This window comes from Moschus berezovskii, chromosome 14 (genome assembly GCF_049115385.1).
Source record: "Moschus berezovskii isolate FMDL1 chromosome 14, NW_MosBer_1.0, whole genome shotgun sequence".
In the NCBI taxonomy this organism is placed as follows: Eukaryota; Metazoa; Chordata; class Mammalia; order Artiodactyla; family Moschidae; genus Moschus; species Moschus berezovskii.
Window position 1 is genome coordinate 84,918,159 of NC_142473.1, and position 15,759 is coordinate 84,933,917.

A 15,759-nucleotide genomic window follows, 5' to 3' on the forward strand; every position below is an offset into this window, starting at 1 on the left:
CACCATCTGTCTACACACTATTGCTTCCTCGCTGACTAAGCCTTTTTTTATTTATTTATTTTAATTGGAGGCTAATTAGTTTACATTATTGTATTGGTTTTGCCACAGATTCATGTCAATGTATGGAAATGTTTTATTTAAGAGTTAAACAGCTGAAAGAGTTGCAGATCTAGAATCAAAAGTCTGGAATGTTTGGTTCAAAAGCAAGAGCACTCCGCTATACAGCTTTTCCACAATATAAATGAAATAATTTCTAAAACTGTTATCATAGTTCCCAAAATGAAGCTCTTTTCTATCATAAAATTCTATGAATCTGCATGATATACTTTAAAAGGTGGCAAATATAATTTTTATTTTGCTAATCAGTTACCCTTAAAAACATATACATTTGCACCATTGATTTAATATATGTCAGTGTTTAATGTGGATTTCTAAAGGCATGTTCTAAAAAATGTCCAAGAAAATATTTGGTCCAGCAAAAGATAATTCTACAGAATAAATGAATAAATAAATGACAAGTAAAGTCCATTTCTGAGAAAGAGGAAGGAGATGCCACAGAGGGAAGAAGGAAAAACAATAGCTTAAAAGTTCAGCATCACTGCTATTTTAATTGCGTGGAAACATTTCTTTTCTGAATGACTCTACTGAAAGCATTTTTCACGTCTTTGTTTCTAAGACTGTATATGAGGGGGTTCAGCATGGGGATGACTATAGTATAAAAAACAGAAGTCACTTGATCCTTTCCCAAGGAGTAGGACTTACTTGGTTTTAGGTAAGTGAAAATCATAGTGCCATAGAAGATGGTGACCGCCAGGAGATGGGAGGCACAGGTAGAGAAGGCTTTCCGTTTCCCTGAAGTGGAATTAATTTTCAGGATGGTGGACAGGATGGACACATAGGACACAGATATTGTGATAAGAGACACCACTAGGGTGGAGCCAGCAAAAATGGATATGATGATTTCAATGTCATGTGTGTCAGTGCAGGACAGGGCTAAAACTGGGGGTGCATCACAGAAAAAGTGATAGATTACACTGGAGTTACAGAAATGCAATCTGCTCATGCAAAGCACATTGACAATGGAATCTGTAAAGCCAATCAAATAAGATCCAAAGACAAGAGAGCAGCAGCGTCTGGTGGACATAACGACGGGGTAATGCAGAGGGTTGCAGATGGCTCCATAGCGATCATAGGCCATGGAGGAGAGAAGGAAACATTCAGTGGCACCCAGGAAAACAAAGCAATTCATCTGAGTGAAGCAGTTCAGGTATGAAATATACTTATTGGAAGTCAGTAAATTGTCTGAGGTTTTGGGGGTGATGACACTTGAGTAACTGAGGTCAAGAAATGACAAGTGACTGAGGAAAAAGTACATGGGTGTGTGAAGCTGGGGGTCCAGGCGGATTATCAGGATCATCCCCACATTCCCCAGCACAGTGATCAGGTACATCAGGAGGAAGAGGGTGAAGAGGACCAGCCGGATCTCTGCAGAGTCTGTCAGTCCCATGAGGATGAAGTCAGACACCTGTGTGATATTCCTTCTGCCCATAGTGTTCAAATGCTCCAAACTGTTGAGATCAAAGTTGATACTCAGCAGGAATTACTTCACAAAGGTTTGTGTTGCTATATATGACGTGACATATTCATATTTGTTTAATGTTTCTAAGAATTGGTGATAATGAGGTATGGACTGTGTACAAAGAGAAAAATAATAATTTGATCCCCAAATTTATAAATAGATGCAAACTGACATTTGGATACAACACAAGGCGGTATATTGAATAATGGGTATAATCCTGACACAGTTCTAAATGCTTCCTCTTATTAATGCATTTAATGCTCATAAGATTATTATACTGTAGCATCATTAGATTATTATACTGTAGTATCATTAGTACTGTAGCATCATTAGATTATTATACTGTAGCATCATTAGATTATTATACTGTAGCATCATTAGATTATTATACTGTAGCATCATCATTAGATTATTATACTGTAGCATCATTAGATTATTATACTGTAGCATCATTAGATTATTATACTGTAGCATCATTAGATTATTATACTGTAGCATCATCATTAGATTATTATACTGTAGCATCATTAGATTATTATACTGTAGCATCATTAGATTATTATACTGTAGCATCATTAGATTACTATACTGTAGCATCATTAGATTACTATACTGTAGCATCATTAGATTATTATACTGTAGCATCATTAGATTATTATACTGTAGCATCATTAGATTATTATACTGTAGTATCATTAGCCACATTTTTCACATGAGAAAAGGGAACAGAATTTGGGTAATGTATCCATAGTTAGAACTATTAAATGTTGACTCTGTATTTCTACCAACATAGATTGACTCCAAAGAGCATGTCCATAACATTCTTGTCATAGTTAATTTAAAATATGCTTATTAAAATGCTATATATATCATAAACAATCATAGTAGAATAATTTTAATATACTATGCTCTGCTATTTCCCCCAATATTATTTAATACTAATGAAAAATAAATTTCAATCTTTGGTCTTTAGCAGAGTGACCACATACTTAGTATTGATTTCCCAAAGATACAACCTTATCATAACCTGACCATTCAAAATCAAACTTCTTCCAAAGTTACGTTTCTAAATTGCTAAAAGACCATGATCATAACAACTCTATATTTCTGGGTCCACCAGTTCTGAGACTACTGAAGGTAAAGCTATCTAAAATGACATCTGCATGCATATTCTTCTGATATTATCCTTACTTTATTTGATTTCAACTAAAACCTTCCAATTTTGAGAATAATACTTGCTGGGAGGCAAGGTTGATCAAAAAACACTTTTCTTCATTATTATCTGTCTAGAAGTATGTCAACTTCAACATTTGCTCACAAACATAATATGAGGACCATTTCAGTTGAAAATTTCTGTAATATTTTTTTCTTTGAGATAAACTCTTTTTAAATTTTAGTGCAGTCATTTTGTTTTATTCTGTGGTAAAAATTAATTAACCTAGAAAGTTTGTTCAGTTCCTGATCAAATGTAACATCTGCCAGGAATTTATGTCTAAAATGAATATCAGAAGCAGAGCAGAGTATGCCTTGCCTCTTATCCTAATAATTCCAGGGCACTTTACATACTGGGGATTGATGATTGCAACATTTGGTCATCCCAGTGGACCAATTTCCAAGGACCAATTTCATTCCAGTGGACCAATCTCCAAGGGCAAAAGGGACTTGGCATGTCTTCAAGGATTAATGCAGGTATGTTGCTGCTGCTGCTGCTAAGTCGCTTCAGTCGTGTCCGGCTCTGTGTGACCCCATAGACGGCAGCACACCAAGCTCCCCCGTCCCTGGGATTCTCCAGGCAAGAACAGTGGAGTGGGTTGCAATTTCCTTCTCCAATGCATGAGAGTGAAAAGGGAAAGTGAAGTCGCTCAATTGTGTCCGACTCTTAGTGACCCCATGGACTGTAGCCCACCAGGCTCCTCTGTCCATGGGATTTTCCAGGCAAGAGTACTGGAGTGGGGTGCCATTGCCTTCTCCGAATGCAGGTATGCTAGGTCATGAGAACTAGATGTCTTCCTTTCCAAGACCTACAATGAAGGGCCTAATGGTTTGGTCTTCCTGTGTGATGCTCTAAATTTTTCCCTGGTGGTAGAGAAACTGTTTCTAGAGAAATATTTACTTACTCTATGACTTAAACTTTCAGGGAAAGAGTGATACATTTTTCACAATGAGTCTTTTATATTTAATTGTGTGACACTATTACAGGAGTAGGCATTTTCATTAGAAACAAATTGAGAATTTAACAAAATTGAAAGAATGATATGAAAAATTTCAAAACTTTTGTAACATTTTGATAAATTTCACAGGATGATTTATTTTAATAGAATGCTTGTTTGCATACCTATGGAACTTCATAATTATTATCATACTGGATATTCACCATCCATCCTTATTTGATAATTTAAATTTCATAATGTACTATGACCAATGTTATTCTAGCCTCTCATAAAACCAATAATTTCACATTTTATTTGTTGACTGACACCCTATAACCAACTTTATTCTAGTGAAGTTTTCTTCAGATGTTAAGAATTTTATTGAATATTATTCATCCAAGATGAGACAACAAAAAAAGACTATAAAAAGGGACAGACTAGATTAAAATACTCTTAGGAATCTTTCATTAATTCATGATAATTAAACCAATATTCATAAAGATTTAAAAGTGACTCTTACTAGAAACTCTGGTCATACTTCAGAATTTCGGGAGATAATTTGTTGTTTGGAAAAAAGGGAAAAAATTGTGCATTTAATGTACTTTTAATTAATTTTGGAAGAGCAATTATACTCACCCAAACTTCATTCTGCTAGAACAGGTGTGAAATAAAATTCATATTTTGTGATGAGATAAGAAAAATTATAAACAAAAATTTTCCTCTGGCCTTTCACCTCCTCTCTCATCTGCATTATGCTCTGGCCAAACCTCCACCATCAACAGAAACACCTGCTCAGCCTTAAAGAGCAACATTCTTCTAGCATTAACAAAGCAACTCCTTAGGATATTCCTTCTTGATCTCATAATGGACCACTATGACCCATGACTTCCCTGGTGGCTCAGATAATAAAGAACCTGACTGCAATGTGGGAGATCTGGGTTCAATCCCCGGGTCGGTAAGGTCCACTGGAAGAGGAAATGGCAACCCACATTCTTGCCTGGGAAGCTCCATGGATGGAGCCTGGTGGGCTGCAGTCCATGGGGTCGTAAAGAGTAAGTCATGACTGAGAGACTGAACTGAATTGAACTGAACATACTATATAGTCAGAATCCATCTGCATTTTATAACTAAACTTTCACAATATAATATGACCAATTTTATACTAGCCTTTCATAAATCCCATAATTAAATGCATCATGCATTGACTGATACCCCTTGAACAACTTTCCTCCAGAGTTCAAATCAGCCGCTGAGTTGTGTCTGGTTCTTTGTGACCCCAAGGGCTACAACATGCTGGGCTTCCCTGTCTTTCACCATCATCTGGAGCTTGCTCAAACTCATGTCCCTTCAGTCAGTGATGTCATCCAACCATCTCATCCTCTGTCGTCCCCTTCTCCTCCTGCCCTCAATCTTTCTCATCATCAGGGTCTTTTCCAATGAGTCAGCTCTTCGCATCAGGTGGCCAAAGTATTGGAGCTTCAGCTTCAGCATCAGTCCTTCCAATGAATATTCAGGACTGATTTCCTTTAGGATGGACTTGTTTGATCTCCTCTCAATCCAAGGGACTCTCAAGAGTCTTCTCCAACACCACAGTTCAAAGGCATCAATTATTTGGTTTTCAACCTTCTTTATGGTCCAACTCTATGACCCATACATGATTACTGGAAAAACCAGAGCTTTGACTATATGAACCTTTGTCAGAAAAGTAATTTCTGTCCCTCCAGAAATGTTCATCAATATTAAATATTTCATTGAGGATTGTTTACCCAAGATGAAGAAGACTCCAAAAAGGGGTAGAATAAGTATCAGATTACAATATTATTATAAATTTTCTACTGATTCATGATAATGAAATCAATGTTTATGTAGATTTAAAAGTGAACCTTACAGGAAAGTTTGCTCATACCTCCAGAATGTCAGGTAATAATTTATTGGCATTGATAAAGAAGCTACTTTTTTATGTGTTATACATTTGATGCAGGGCAATTCTATTCATCAAAAGTGAGTGCTTATAAAACAGGAATCTTTAGAAATTAAAACACTAGTGTAAACCTATTTGACTACAGGCAACGTAGGGAATTAAATCAACTAAGAAACTCTCAATTATTTTCTGTGTAAAGTAACCTCAATAACCACAGTGATTGCAAAATTACCAGAAGTTCTTCTTTCTCAGTAATGTCCCAATATTGAAAATCATTTTATTAAATTTTAGGATTATGCTTTCAGAATATTTATTTTATTTGACAATGACCATTTATTTTGTCATATTGAAACCAAGTTCTCATAAAACTGAGCTCCTCTGCTGAGTTTATGATTAGCATCTCTATCCAAAATGCAGTTCCCTTCCTTGTCCAACAACTGTTCCCTACAAGGTTGAGGATTATCAAAGAAAAGTGGGATTGACATCCAGCAGGATCCTGTGGGGCCCTCCCAGGTACAAATGTATTTTCTTGTCCCAAGTTTCTTGTTGGTAGAAACAAGGTTTTCATCCTCCTTGACCTTTCCTGAGTTCTGAAGGGCATATTGAAACAATAACTGTTTCGGTCAGTGAGCACACATGGAAAGAAGCAGTAGTGTAGTAATGGGCCAGTGTCTCGCTTCCTCCACAAGGGAGGCACATAACAGTGTGTGTCCCTAAGATCTTCTATAGGAACTAAGGCCCCACCAGGTGGAGCATGGTAACCTCAGGCTGAACACAGCTTGGGGACGCCAGACTGGCTGGTACCAGAAGACAGACTCCTGGAATACCACCAGGAGTGGTATCAGTCCTTCATTTCAGCATCAGTCCTTCCAATGAACACCCAGGATTGATCTCCTTTAGAATGGACTGGTTGGATCTCCTTGCAGTATAAGGGACTCTCAAGAGTCTTCTCCAACACCACAGTTCAAAAGCATCAATTCTTTGGCACTCAGCTTTCTTCACAGTCCAACTCTCACATCCATACATAACCACTGGAAAAACCATAGCCTTGACCAGATGGACCTTTGTTGGCAAAGTAATGTCTCTGCTTTTTAATATGCTGTCTAGGTTGCGCATAACTTTCCTTCCAAGGAGTAAGCACGTTTTTTAATTTCATTGTTCCAATCACCATCTGCAGTGATTTTGGAGCCCAGAAAAATAAAGTATGACACTGTTTCCACTGTTTCCATCTATTTCCCATGAAATGATGGGACCAGATGCCATGATCTTAGTTTTCTGAATGTTGAGCTTTAAGCCAACCTTTTCACTCTCCTCTTTCACTTTCATCAATAGGCTTTTTAGTTCCTCTTCACTTTCTGCCATAAGGGTGGTGTCATCTGCATATCTGAGGTTATTGATATTTCTCCTGGCATTAATAAAGCTTGCTAAATTTTGCAAATATATATATATATGTATATAAATATATAAAATGTATATTTTACAAAATGTCATATATAAACATATGCATATATTTACATATAGTAAGTGAGATATTATATATATATAATGGAGAAGGGAATGGCAACCCACTCCAGCATTCTTGCCTGGAGAATCCCATGAACAGAGGACCCTGGTGAGCTAGAGTCCATGAGGTCACAAAAATTTGGACACAACTGAGTGACTAACACACACACACACACACACACACACACACACATACATACACACACTATATAGGCTCTTAAAGCATACCTGAAGGTGCAGGTGTATAAAAAGAAAAACTGTGTCCATAAGAGAAACACATAATTACACAATATTTAAAAGAAGGTGATAAAATCAGACTTACCTGGGGTTCAGTCGTCAAAAGGAAGCTCTCTTTTCATTCAGGACTCTTCCACCTTTCTTCAGGTTTATGATCAGACAATAGGAAGAAAAAACTTCGCTTAATACTTGCAAAATTCATCATTATTTTTGGCATACAACTATATTTGTCTCACCTATAATTCCGAACTCTGTGAATTCCCAGTAAGGTGACTTGTTGCTATTTTACTGCTGTTGTGTTTGTTACCACAGAGCTTTATTTCTAACATAATGGACCCTTAATGATATCAGGAAGTTGATGGGGAGAATGCTGGTGGTTTTGATAACAATTATGGAAAATACGTATATCACATTCCGATGATGGAATAAGGGCCAAATTAGCAAAGCGATTGTTTATTCGCATGTACTTCTCAAGAATTCAAATCTATTTTTTAGTTCAAATTTAGATTTATATTCAGAATTATTTTTGTTCTCAGTGCTTTTATAAAGCAGTCTCATGACAAAGAATTATCTTCGGGAATCTAGTCTTAAACTGTCTTTTTATACCAAAATCTCTTTTTAAACTCACATATATATTATAAAGGAACTGGTCAATTAGCACCTTTCATCTCTTGAGATTTGTATTTTAATTGTACCCCAAGGTTTATTTTTAATTTACATGGGATACATCTACAGTGAAAATGTTTGGAAATAAATAGTCCTTACTTGTGTGTATTTGTTTAAATGTCCATTGGCATACTGAAAATGCAATTTAAAATAGTTTTCAAAATTATATTTATTTTATATTATACATTTAAATTATTAAACATATATATTATATTTGTTTTATTATATACATTTTAGATTTTCTGTTATTAAAATATTATATATTTTTTATATTATTCATATTATATAAAAAATATATAACAGCTTTTCTAAAATATTATTAAATGTGTATGAGATTCATGGTATTAGAAAATATCAGATAACTACTGCCCCTTTCTAAGCTTCCCAGGTAACTCTCCCAGCAAAGAGAAGTGAGTCTTCCTATCTACTGATTTAACATTGAAATCATGTTACCACCTATATTAATAAATCATGCATGCTTTTTTTTAATGCAGGCATGCAATGATTTTTAACTGGCTGAGAATAAATATGCCATCTAGAAAAATAAACACAAAATCTTAAGTAAAATTAAAGTTTGTGCTCTGAGTTTTATGCTCAGCGGAATGGTCAGTACTTTGAAAAAAGTTAATTATATTATTATTGTTTCTTTATTTTCTAAGCAGCTTGGTAGGACACACTCTATAAAGATTCTACATTAGTAAATCTCTGACTGACCCACAAAACTGAAATTTTTAAAGTGTCTCAGGTCCATGGACTCTTTCCAAATACTAGCTTAGAAGCACCACACAGATTTGTCTAATTAAGTTACTTTTCAATTGGTATCATTATATTTTATTATTTTACATACCTTTAGAAGGGATTTAGTATTACAGTGATGAAACATGACAGATTTTTCACTGGGGAAGAAGAAAAAAACACATCTCTAATTCTACTTGTTTCACTATAGATTTTAAAAGAGAAATAAAATCTATTACACATGGGCCAAATCAGTTACAGGTGAACAGCAAATTAAGATATTAGGAAGAAAGAAATTGTACTACATTTTCCCCCCTCTAGTATGTGTCTTGAAAAAGTTAAACTCTGAAAAACTTGTGCTGTAAATATCAAATTTCCATCCATTATCTTTCTTCTTTCAACACACTTTTATTGAGCAACTATTAAATAACAGATACTGTGCTTTATGTGGGAAAACAAAGATGAGAATAAAATCATCTCTACTTTTGCATCCCTTAGAGTTGGTTGCCTCCTTCAAGATTCAAAATTTGTCTCAGTTCTTCAGTATTCTGACATTTGATGAGTTAAAGTTATTGTGGTTACCATTGTGTAATTGGTTTCGGGACTTTGCTTGACCATGCTATAGGGTGAATGTGTGTGTGCATACTAAGCCACTTCAGTCATGTCCAACCCTTTGCAACCCCATGGACTGCAGCGCATCAGGCTCCTCTGTCCATGGGGATTCTCCAGGCAAGAGTACTGGAGTGGGTTCCTGTGCCCTCCTCCAGGGGATCTTCCCAGCTCAGGATGGAACCCATGGCTCATGTCTCCTGCCTTAGCAGGAGGGTTCTTTACCATGTAAATGCTTGCTCAGTTCAGTTCATATTTCTTATAAACCCATTTATAAGAGAGTGAAAAAACTGACTTGAAACTCAGCACTAAGACAAACAAACAAACAAAATGAAGAACGTGACATTTAGTCCCATCACTTCATGGAAAATAGAAGGGGAAAAAGTAGAAGCATTGACAGATTTTATTTTCCTGGGCTCCAAACTCACTGCAGGCAGTGACTGTAGCTATGAAACTGAAAAATACTTGCTCCTTGGAGGACAAGCTGTGACAAACCTGCTGCTGCTGCTGCTAAGTCACCTCAGTCGTGTCCAACTCTGTGCGACCCCATAGACGGCAGCCCACCAGGCTCACCCGTCCCTGGGATTCTCCAGGCAAGAACACTGGAGTGGGCTGCCATTTCCTTCTCCAATGCAGGAAAGTGAAAAGTGAAAGTGAAGTCGTTCAGTCGTGTCCGACTCTTCATGACCCCATGGACTGCAGCCTACCAGGCTCCTCCATCCATGGGGTTTTCCAGGCAAGAATACTAGAGTGGGGTGCCATTGCCTTCTCCAGTGACAAACCTAGACAGTGTATTAGAAAGCAGAGACATCACTTGCTGACAAAGATCAAAGCTGTGGCTTTTCCATTAGTCATATCGGGACTAAGAGTTAGACCATGAGTTACACCATGTGAAAGTTAGACCACAAAGAAGGCTGAGGGCTAAAGAATTGATGCTTTTGAACTGTGGTGTTGGAGAAGACTCTTAAGAGTCCCTTGGGCTGCAAGGAGATCCAACCAGTCCATCCTAAAGGAAATCAACCCTGAATATTCATTGGAAGGACTGATGCTGAAGCTCCAAACTTTGGCCCCCTGATGTGGAGCTGACTCATTAGAAAAGACCCTGATGCTGGAAAAGACTGAGGGCAACAGGACAAGTGGGTAGCAGAGGATGAGATGGTTAGATAGCATTACCGATTCAACAGACATGAATTTGAGCAATAGTGAATGACAGGAGCTTGGCAAGCTGCAGGCCATTGGGTTGCAAAGAGTCAGATATGATTTAGCAACTAAACAATAATAGCAAGAAAATAAACCCACTTTGGGTTCTGGCTGTCAATCAGCTCTATTTTTAACTTTTTATTAGATATTGTCAGACTTACAGATGCACCTTACCTTGCTCAAGAAAGCTAACAGCTTCCATGATTATAGCATAGTTATTAGCATAAAGAAGAAATAAATTAAAGAGTTTACTTAATTTCACCAGTGTTTACACTAATTTCTTCTTCCTGTTCCAAGACCCGAGTCAGAACGGCCTGCTGCGCTTGCTCTAGCAGACACTACTGGAGGCGCCCCACAACGTTAGCCCTTCTTCAGCTACACCCATTTAGCCTACAGATGTTTGCTCTTCCTCTCTTTCTTGCTTAGTTGCACTCTGAAAACATTTACCTTCGAACTACATCCCTCCAAGACAACACTCTCTCACATTCCTTTCCTCTGGGGGCATTCTTCATTCCAGAAAGAGTGTCACCGTATGATGACCTCAGGAAACATCAGAACCTGTCCTGGAATCACCTGAGGGCCTGGAATCACCCTAGAGATCTCAATGCCTCCAGGAGAAGGAGAAGAATGCAAGGCCACATCAACCCTCATCCTTATCTTCAGTCCCACTTTCCATCCCAAAACTAGAAGACCTCAAAGAAAAAGAGAAAGAAAAAAAAAGTAGATTTAAATCCATTGCAAGCACAAAGGAAAAAAACAAAACAAGACAAAACTATAAGACTTCTTCCAGCTTCTGAGGAAGGGGGCGCAGTCATGGAAGCATTACTTTGCTGTGGTTCCCCTTTGACTGGCAAAGTAATAGAGCTACTCCTTTCTGCTCCTCCAAAACTCTGTATATTTCTTTTCGATATTAGCAAAGAGAGGCCGTTTTTTTGGCAACACAGTTAATGTTTTATCTCATTAGTTTTCTGTTATCAGTGATCACCTCCTTTTCTTTCCTTTTGCTTCATGACCTTGATGCTTTTTAAAGAAATTGGTCAAGTATTTAGAAGAATGTCTCTCAATTTAAGTTAGGCTGTTTTTTTCTCATGACTGCTGCTGCTGCTGCTGCTGCTAAGTCACTTCAGTCGTGTCCGACTCTGTGTGACCCCATAGACGGAAGCCCACCAGGCTCCCCAGTCCCTGGGATTCTCCAGGCAAGAACACTGGAGTGGGTTGCCAATGACTAACTTGAAATTATTCTTTATGGAAAAAGTCCCAAAGGCCTTGTTCACGTTATCAGAGGACGCACCACATTGATAAATATTTCTAGTAATATTAAACTTGGTCACTTAATTAAGGTAGTGTGTGCCTGAATTCTTTACTGTAAAAATATGATTCCTTACTCTGTAATTTACATAAATCAATATTTATATGTAATTATATATATACAATATTAACATTCTTACTTAAATTAATATCATTTACTATGGCTTTTATATAAATTCATATGTATGTAATAACATAGATTATGTAAGGTTATTTCATTTATACTTTTCAGAATCCATCAATAAGCTACATCTGCTGATTATCATGGCGGTGCTTTCATAGTAAATTTCCATTTCCCATATTCTTTCCATGTACTCTAGTTGAAAGTACCCTCTAAGGGAGAGTTGGTCTATATATTTATTTATACCATATGTACACTTAGTGAGTGTTTTGTCCTTTGAGGTTGTAACCCAGCACTGTCATCACTCGTTTTGTTGTTCACATTGCTCCGGTTTGTTAGTGGGAACGTCGCTGCTCCTTTGTGCATGGGTGTTCATACATGCTTGTCACGTTCTCTTTGTTTTATTTTTACTTCTTACACCCTGGCAGCGCAAGGTGCCCCAGGTTTATTTCATATGTTCCTGGGGAAACAATCACTTTTGCAAGGACGCCTGTGATCTTTTATGAGAGTAGGGTGTTTGGAAGCCAGGATATTTTATTTTCACGTGCATTTCATTTTCATGTATGCATTTATATTTTTCCCTTAAGAATATATAACAAGTTTTTAACATTTTTAATGTTTCTAAGTTTCAAGTCTTTCTAATCATAATTTTATAAATGAAGACTCTATGCTTTAGTTGAAGAGGTTTAGAACTGGGAAACATAATTCTGAGTCTGTGTTCAGAAAAAACATTTGCTAGCTCTACGGCCGTGTAAGCACTTTTTATCACTTTGATTCACAGTGTCCTTGTCTGAAAAGTGACAATAGTGGTACCCACCTTACATGTTTGTGAAAATTAAATTAAATATATAAAATATACTTCATGATATTGAGATTTTACCAGGTATTCAATCAATACCTGAGTGACTAATGATACATTCAATCAGCTCCCTGGTGGTTCAGATGATAAAGAATCTGCCTGCAATGTGGGTGATTTGATTTTCATCCCTGGTTTGGGAAGATCCCCTGGAGGAGGGCATGGCAACCCACTCCAGTATTCTTGCCAAAAGAATCCCCAAGGACAGGGGAGTATGGCGGTCTCCAGTCCATTGGGTCACAAAGAGTCAGACACGACTGACTAACTAAGTACACATTCAATAAATATCTATCTCATGTCCTTCATATAAGTGCTTCATAATAACCTATTACAACCATACATCCACATTTATTGAACTGTTTCCTCTACTGTTTGACTTTCACACTAATCATGATTTTTCGTTATTTTTATTCATTTTAAAAAATTTTATTGGAGTATAATTGATGTATGATGTTGTGTTAGTTTCTTCTGTAGGTTGATATGGAATTATAAAATACATATAGGAAATTATATTTGTTTATGTAAAATGGTAGGAGGACTATATACTAATATATGAACATGTGTGTGCTTGAATTCTCCCTCTGAAATCTTTATGTTTTTTTATCTTGGTCAAGCTTTTAACTCCATTGATCCTTTGTTTCCTCAACTATAAAATGGATTAGTTCTTCAAGAGTTTAAAAAAGAAGGAAAATTGAGACCACTCTTTGTAACTGATTTCTTGGGGGAGGTGCTTTGTATAGAAGCATGTATTTGTGGGTGTTTGTGTGATTATCATCTACTGGTTCATTATTATTCAATCAAAACTGAGAATCATATTTTATAACTAAACATCTGTAGAAGATGGTGTCAGTTTCTTACATAAGAAGTTAGAAGAGACTCAAAATAATAATTTGGGAATTGAAGGAATTCAAAGTGTACAGTGGTATAAAATTATTGTGTACTGGAGACACTTCAGATTCAATGTAGAGAGACTGCTCAGAGCTTCCTTTATCTGACTGAAGGCAGAACTTCTGAGCGTGAGGCTGCCATAACCCCCCTCTCTTTGGGGCTGCTTTGTCTGCCAGGAAGAGACACAGAAGGCCGCCTGCCTCTACCATAAGCAAACGATGCCCCAGAACTTCTCATCTCCATCTCTTCCCTTAGAAGCCCATTTGTTTTCCTCACAGAAGCCATTTTTCCCTCTCCCTTTCCTCTATTGTCAAATTATTGAACAAGTAAATTTTGTGTGCACTTTTATATACATATGAATAAACTTCATCTGTTCCCCCGTTAATCGACCTTCTGTCAATTTAATCCACAGTCCTTTAATTAATGACCCTCAGAAAGTAGAAGAAAAGGTTTCTTCCTCTGTGACAGAAAGTATTGCATATGTATGCACGTATATGCACACACATAAAACGTAATATAACGTATGGGCATCTGTTTCCAAACGCCAATGAGAAGTACCTTTGTGCATATGCTAACTTAAAATGTCATCCTTCTTTTCTCCAAAATTCTCACACATATTTAATAACGTACCCATATGTAGCGTCAACTAATATTCTTAAAAGTCTCACTTGAAAATTATAGTCACTGAGCAAATATTTTTCTCATGATAATTCTTCTCATTGCTTCTTTGGCTTCTGTGTTCCTTATGCTGTATATCAGAAGATTTAGTACTGGCAGCAAAAGGGTATAGAATACAGACAAGATTTTGGTTTTCTCATCCAGGTAGCTATAGCTGGTCCCCAAATAAGTAAAAATCACTGTTCCATAGAAGAGACTCACTACCGTTAGGTGGGAGGCACATGTGGAGAAGGCTTTGTATCTGCCTCTCAAAGACTGTGTCTTCAGGACGGTGAGAAGGATTCCCAGATAGGAACTAACCACCATCAGAAAGGTAGCCACTGACGTGGCTCCAGAGAGGACAGTAAATAAAGCCTCATGGTAATGGGTGTCAGAACAGGCGAGTTGGAAAAGCAGTGGGATATCACAGAAATAGTGGTTAATGACATTGTGCCCACAGAAAGACAGACTGAGCAAACCAGACAGGTGGGTGAGTGAGTTGGCACAACCCAGTAGATAGGAGGCAGCGACCAGGTGGATGCAGAAGGCGGGTGTCATGAGACCTTTATAGTGAAGAGGACGGCAGATGGCAAGGTACCGATCATACGCCATGGCGGCCAAGAGGAAGCATTCCGTGGTCAGGAACAAGCTGACAAAGGAGTATTGAAGGAGGCAGCCGCTGTAGGAGATAACTTTCTGTCCTGCTATGTAGTTCACCAACAACTTAGGAATAAAGACTGAGGAAGAGCAGAAATCCAAGAAAGCCAACTGGCTAAGGAAAAAGTACCTGGGAGAGTGGAGCTGATCACCAACCAGGGTGATGGTGACAGTCCAGACATTGCCCAGGACAGTAATGAGACAGATCAAGAGGAACAGCACAAACAGGGCTGTATTCAGTTCAGGGTTAGCAGTCAGCCCCAGGAGGATGAATTCGGTTATCCCACTGACATTGCTGTCAGCCATTTACGTGACTCCTCTAAGACTGGTCTGCAGAGGGTAAGAGAAGAAAGAAAAGAAGCAAAGGAACAACTTGAATATACGAATTCCATTTGCCAGTAGCTTTAGAAAACTGCATGGTTTTAGTTAATAACCTGCAAGTGAAAGTGAAGTGTTAGGCACTCAGTCTGGTTCAGCTCTTTGCGGACCCGTGAACTGTAAACCTGCCAGGCACCTCTGTTCATGGAGTTCTGCGAGCAGGAATACTGGACTGTGTTAACATTGCTTTCTCCAGAGGATCCTCCTGACCCAAGGATGGAACCAGGGTCTCCTTCACTGTAGGCAGATTATTTACCGTCTGAGCAACCAGGGAAACCTCAATAATAATAATAA

At 37.6% G+C, this 15,759-nt stretch overlaps 2 protein-coding genes across 2 annotated transcripts; both read right to left on the reverse strand.

The window, feature by feature from the left end:
- Positions 1 to 601: 601 nt before the first annotated feature.
- Positions 602 to 1,549, reverse strand: LOC129537492 (olfactory receptor 8H1-like). Its single transcript, XM_055396883.2, has one exon. The coding sequence runs from the start codon at positions 1,547 to 1,549 to the stop codon at positions 602 to 604; it is 948 nt and encodes a 315-aa protein (XP_055252858.2).
- Positions 1,550 to 14,454: 12,905 nt separating this feature from the next.
- Positions 14,455 to 15,393, reverse strand: LOC148775769 (olfactory receptor 5J3-like). Its single transcript, XM_088843584.1, has one exon. It carries the CDS (start codon positions 15,391 to 15,393, stop codon positions 14,455 to 14,457), a length of 939 nt encoding a protein of 312 aa, XP_088699710.1.
- Positions 15,394 to 15,759: the final 366 nt, after the last annotated feature.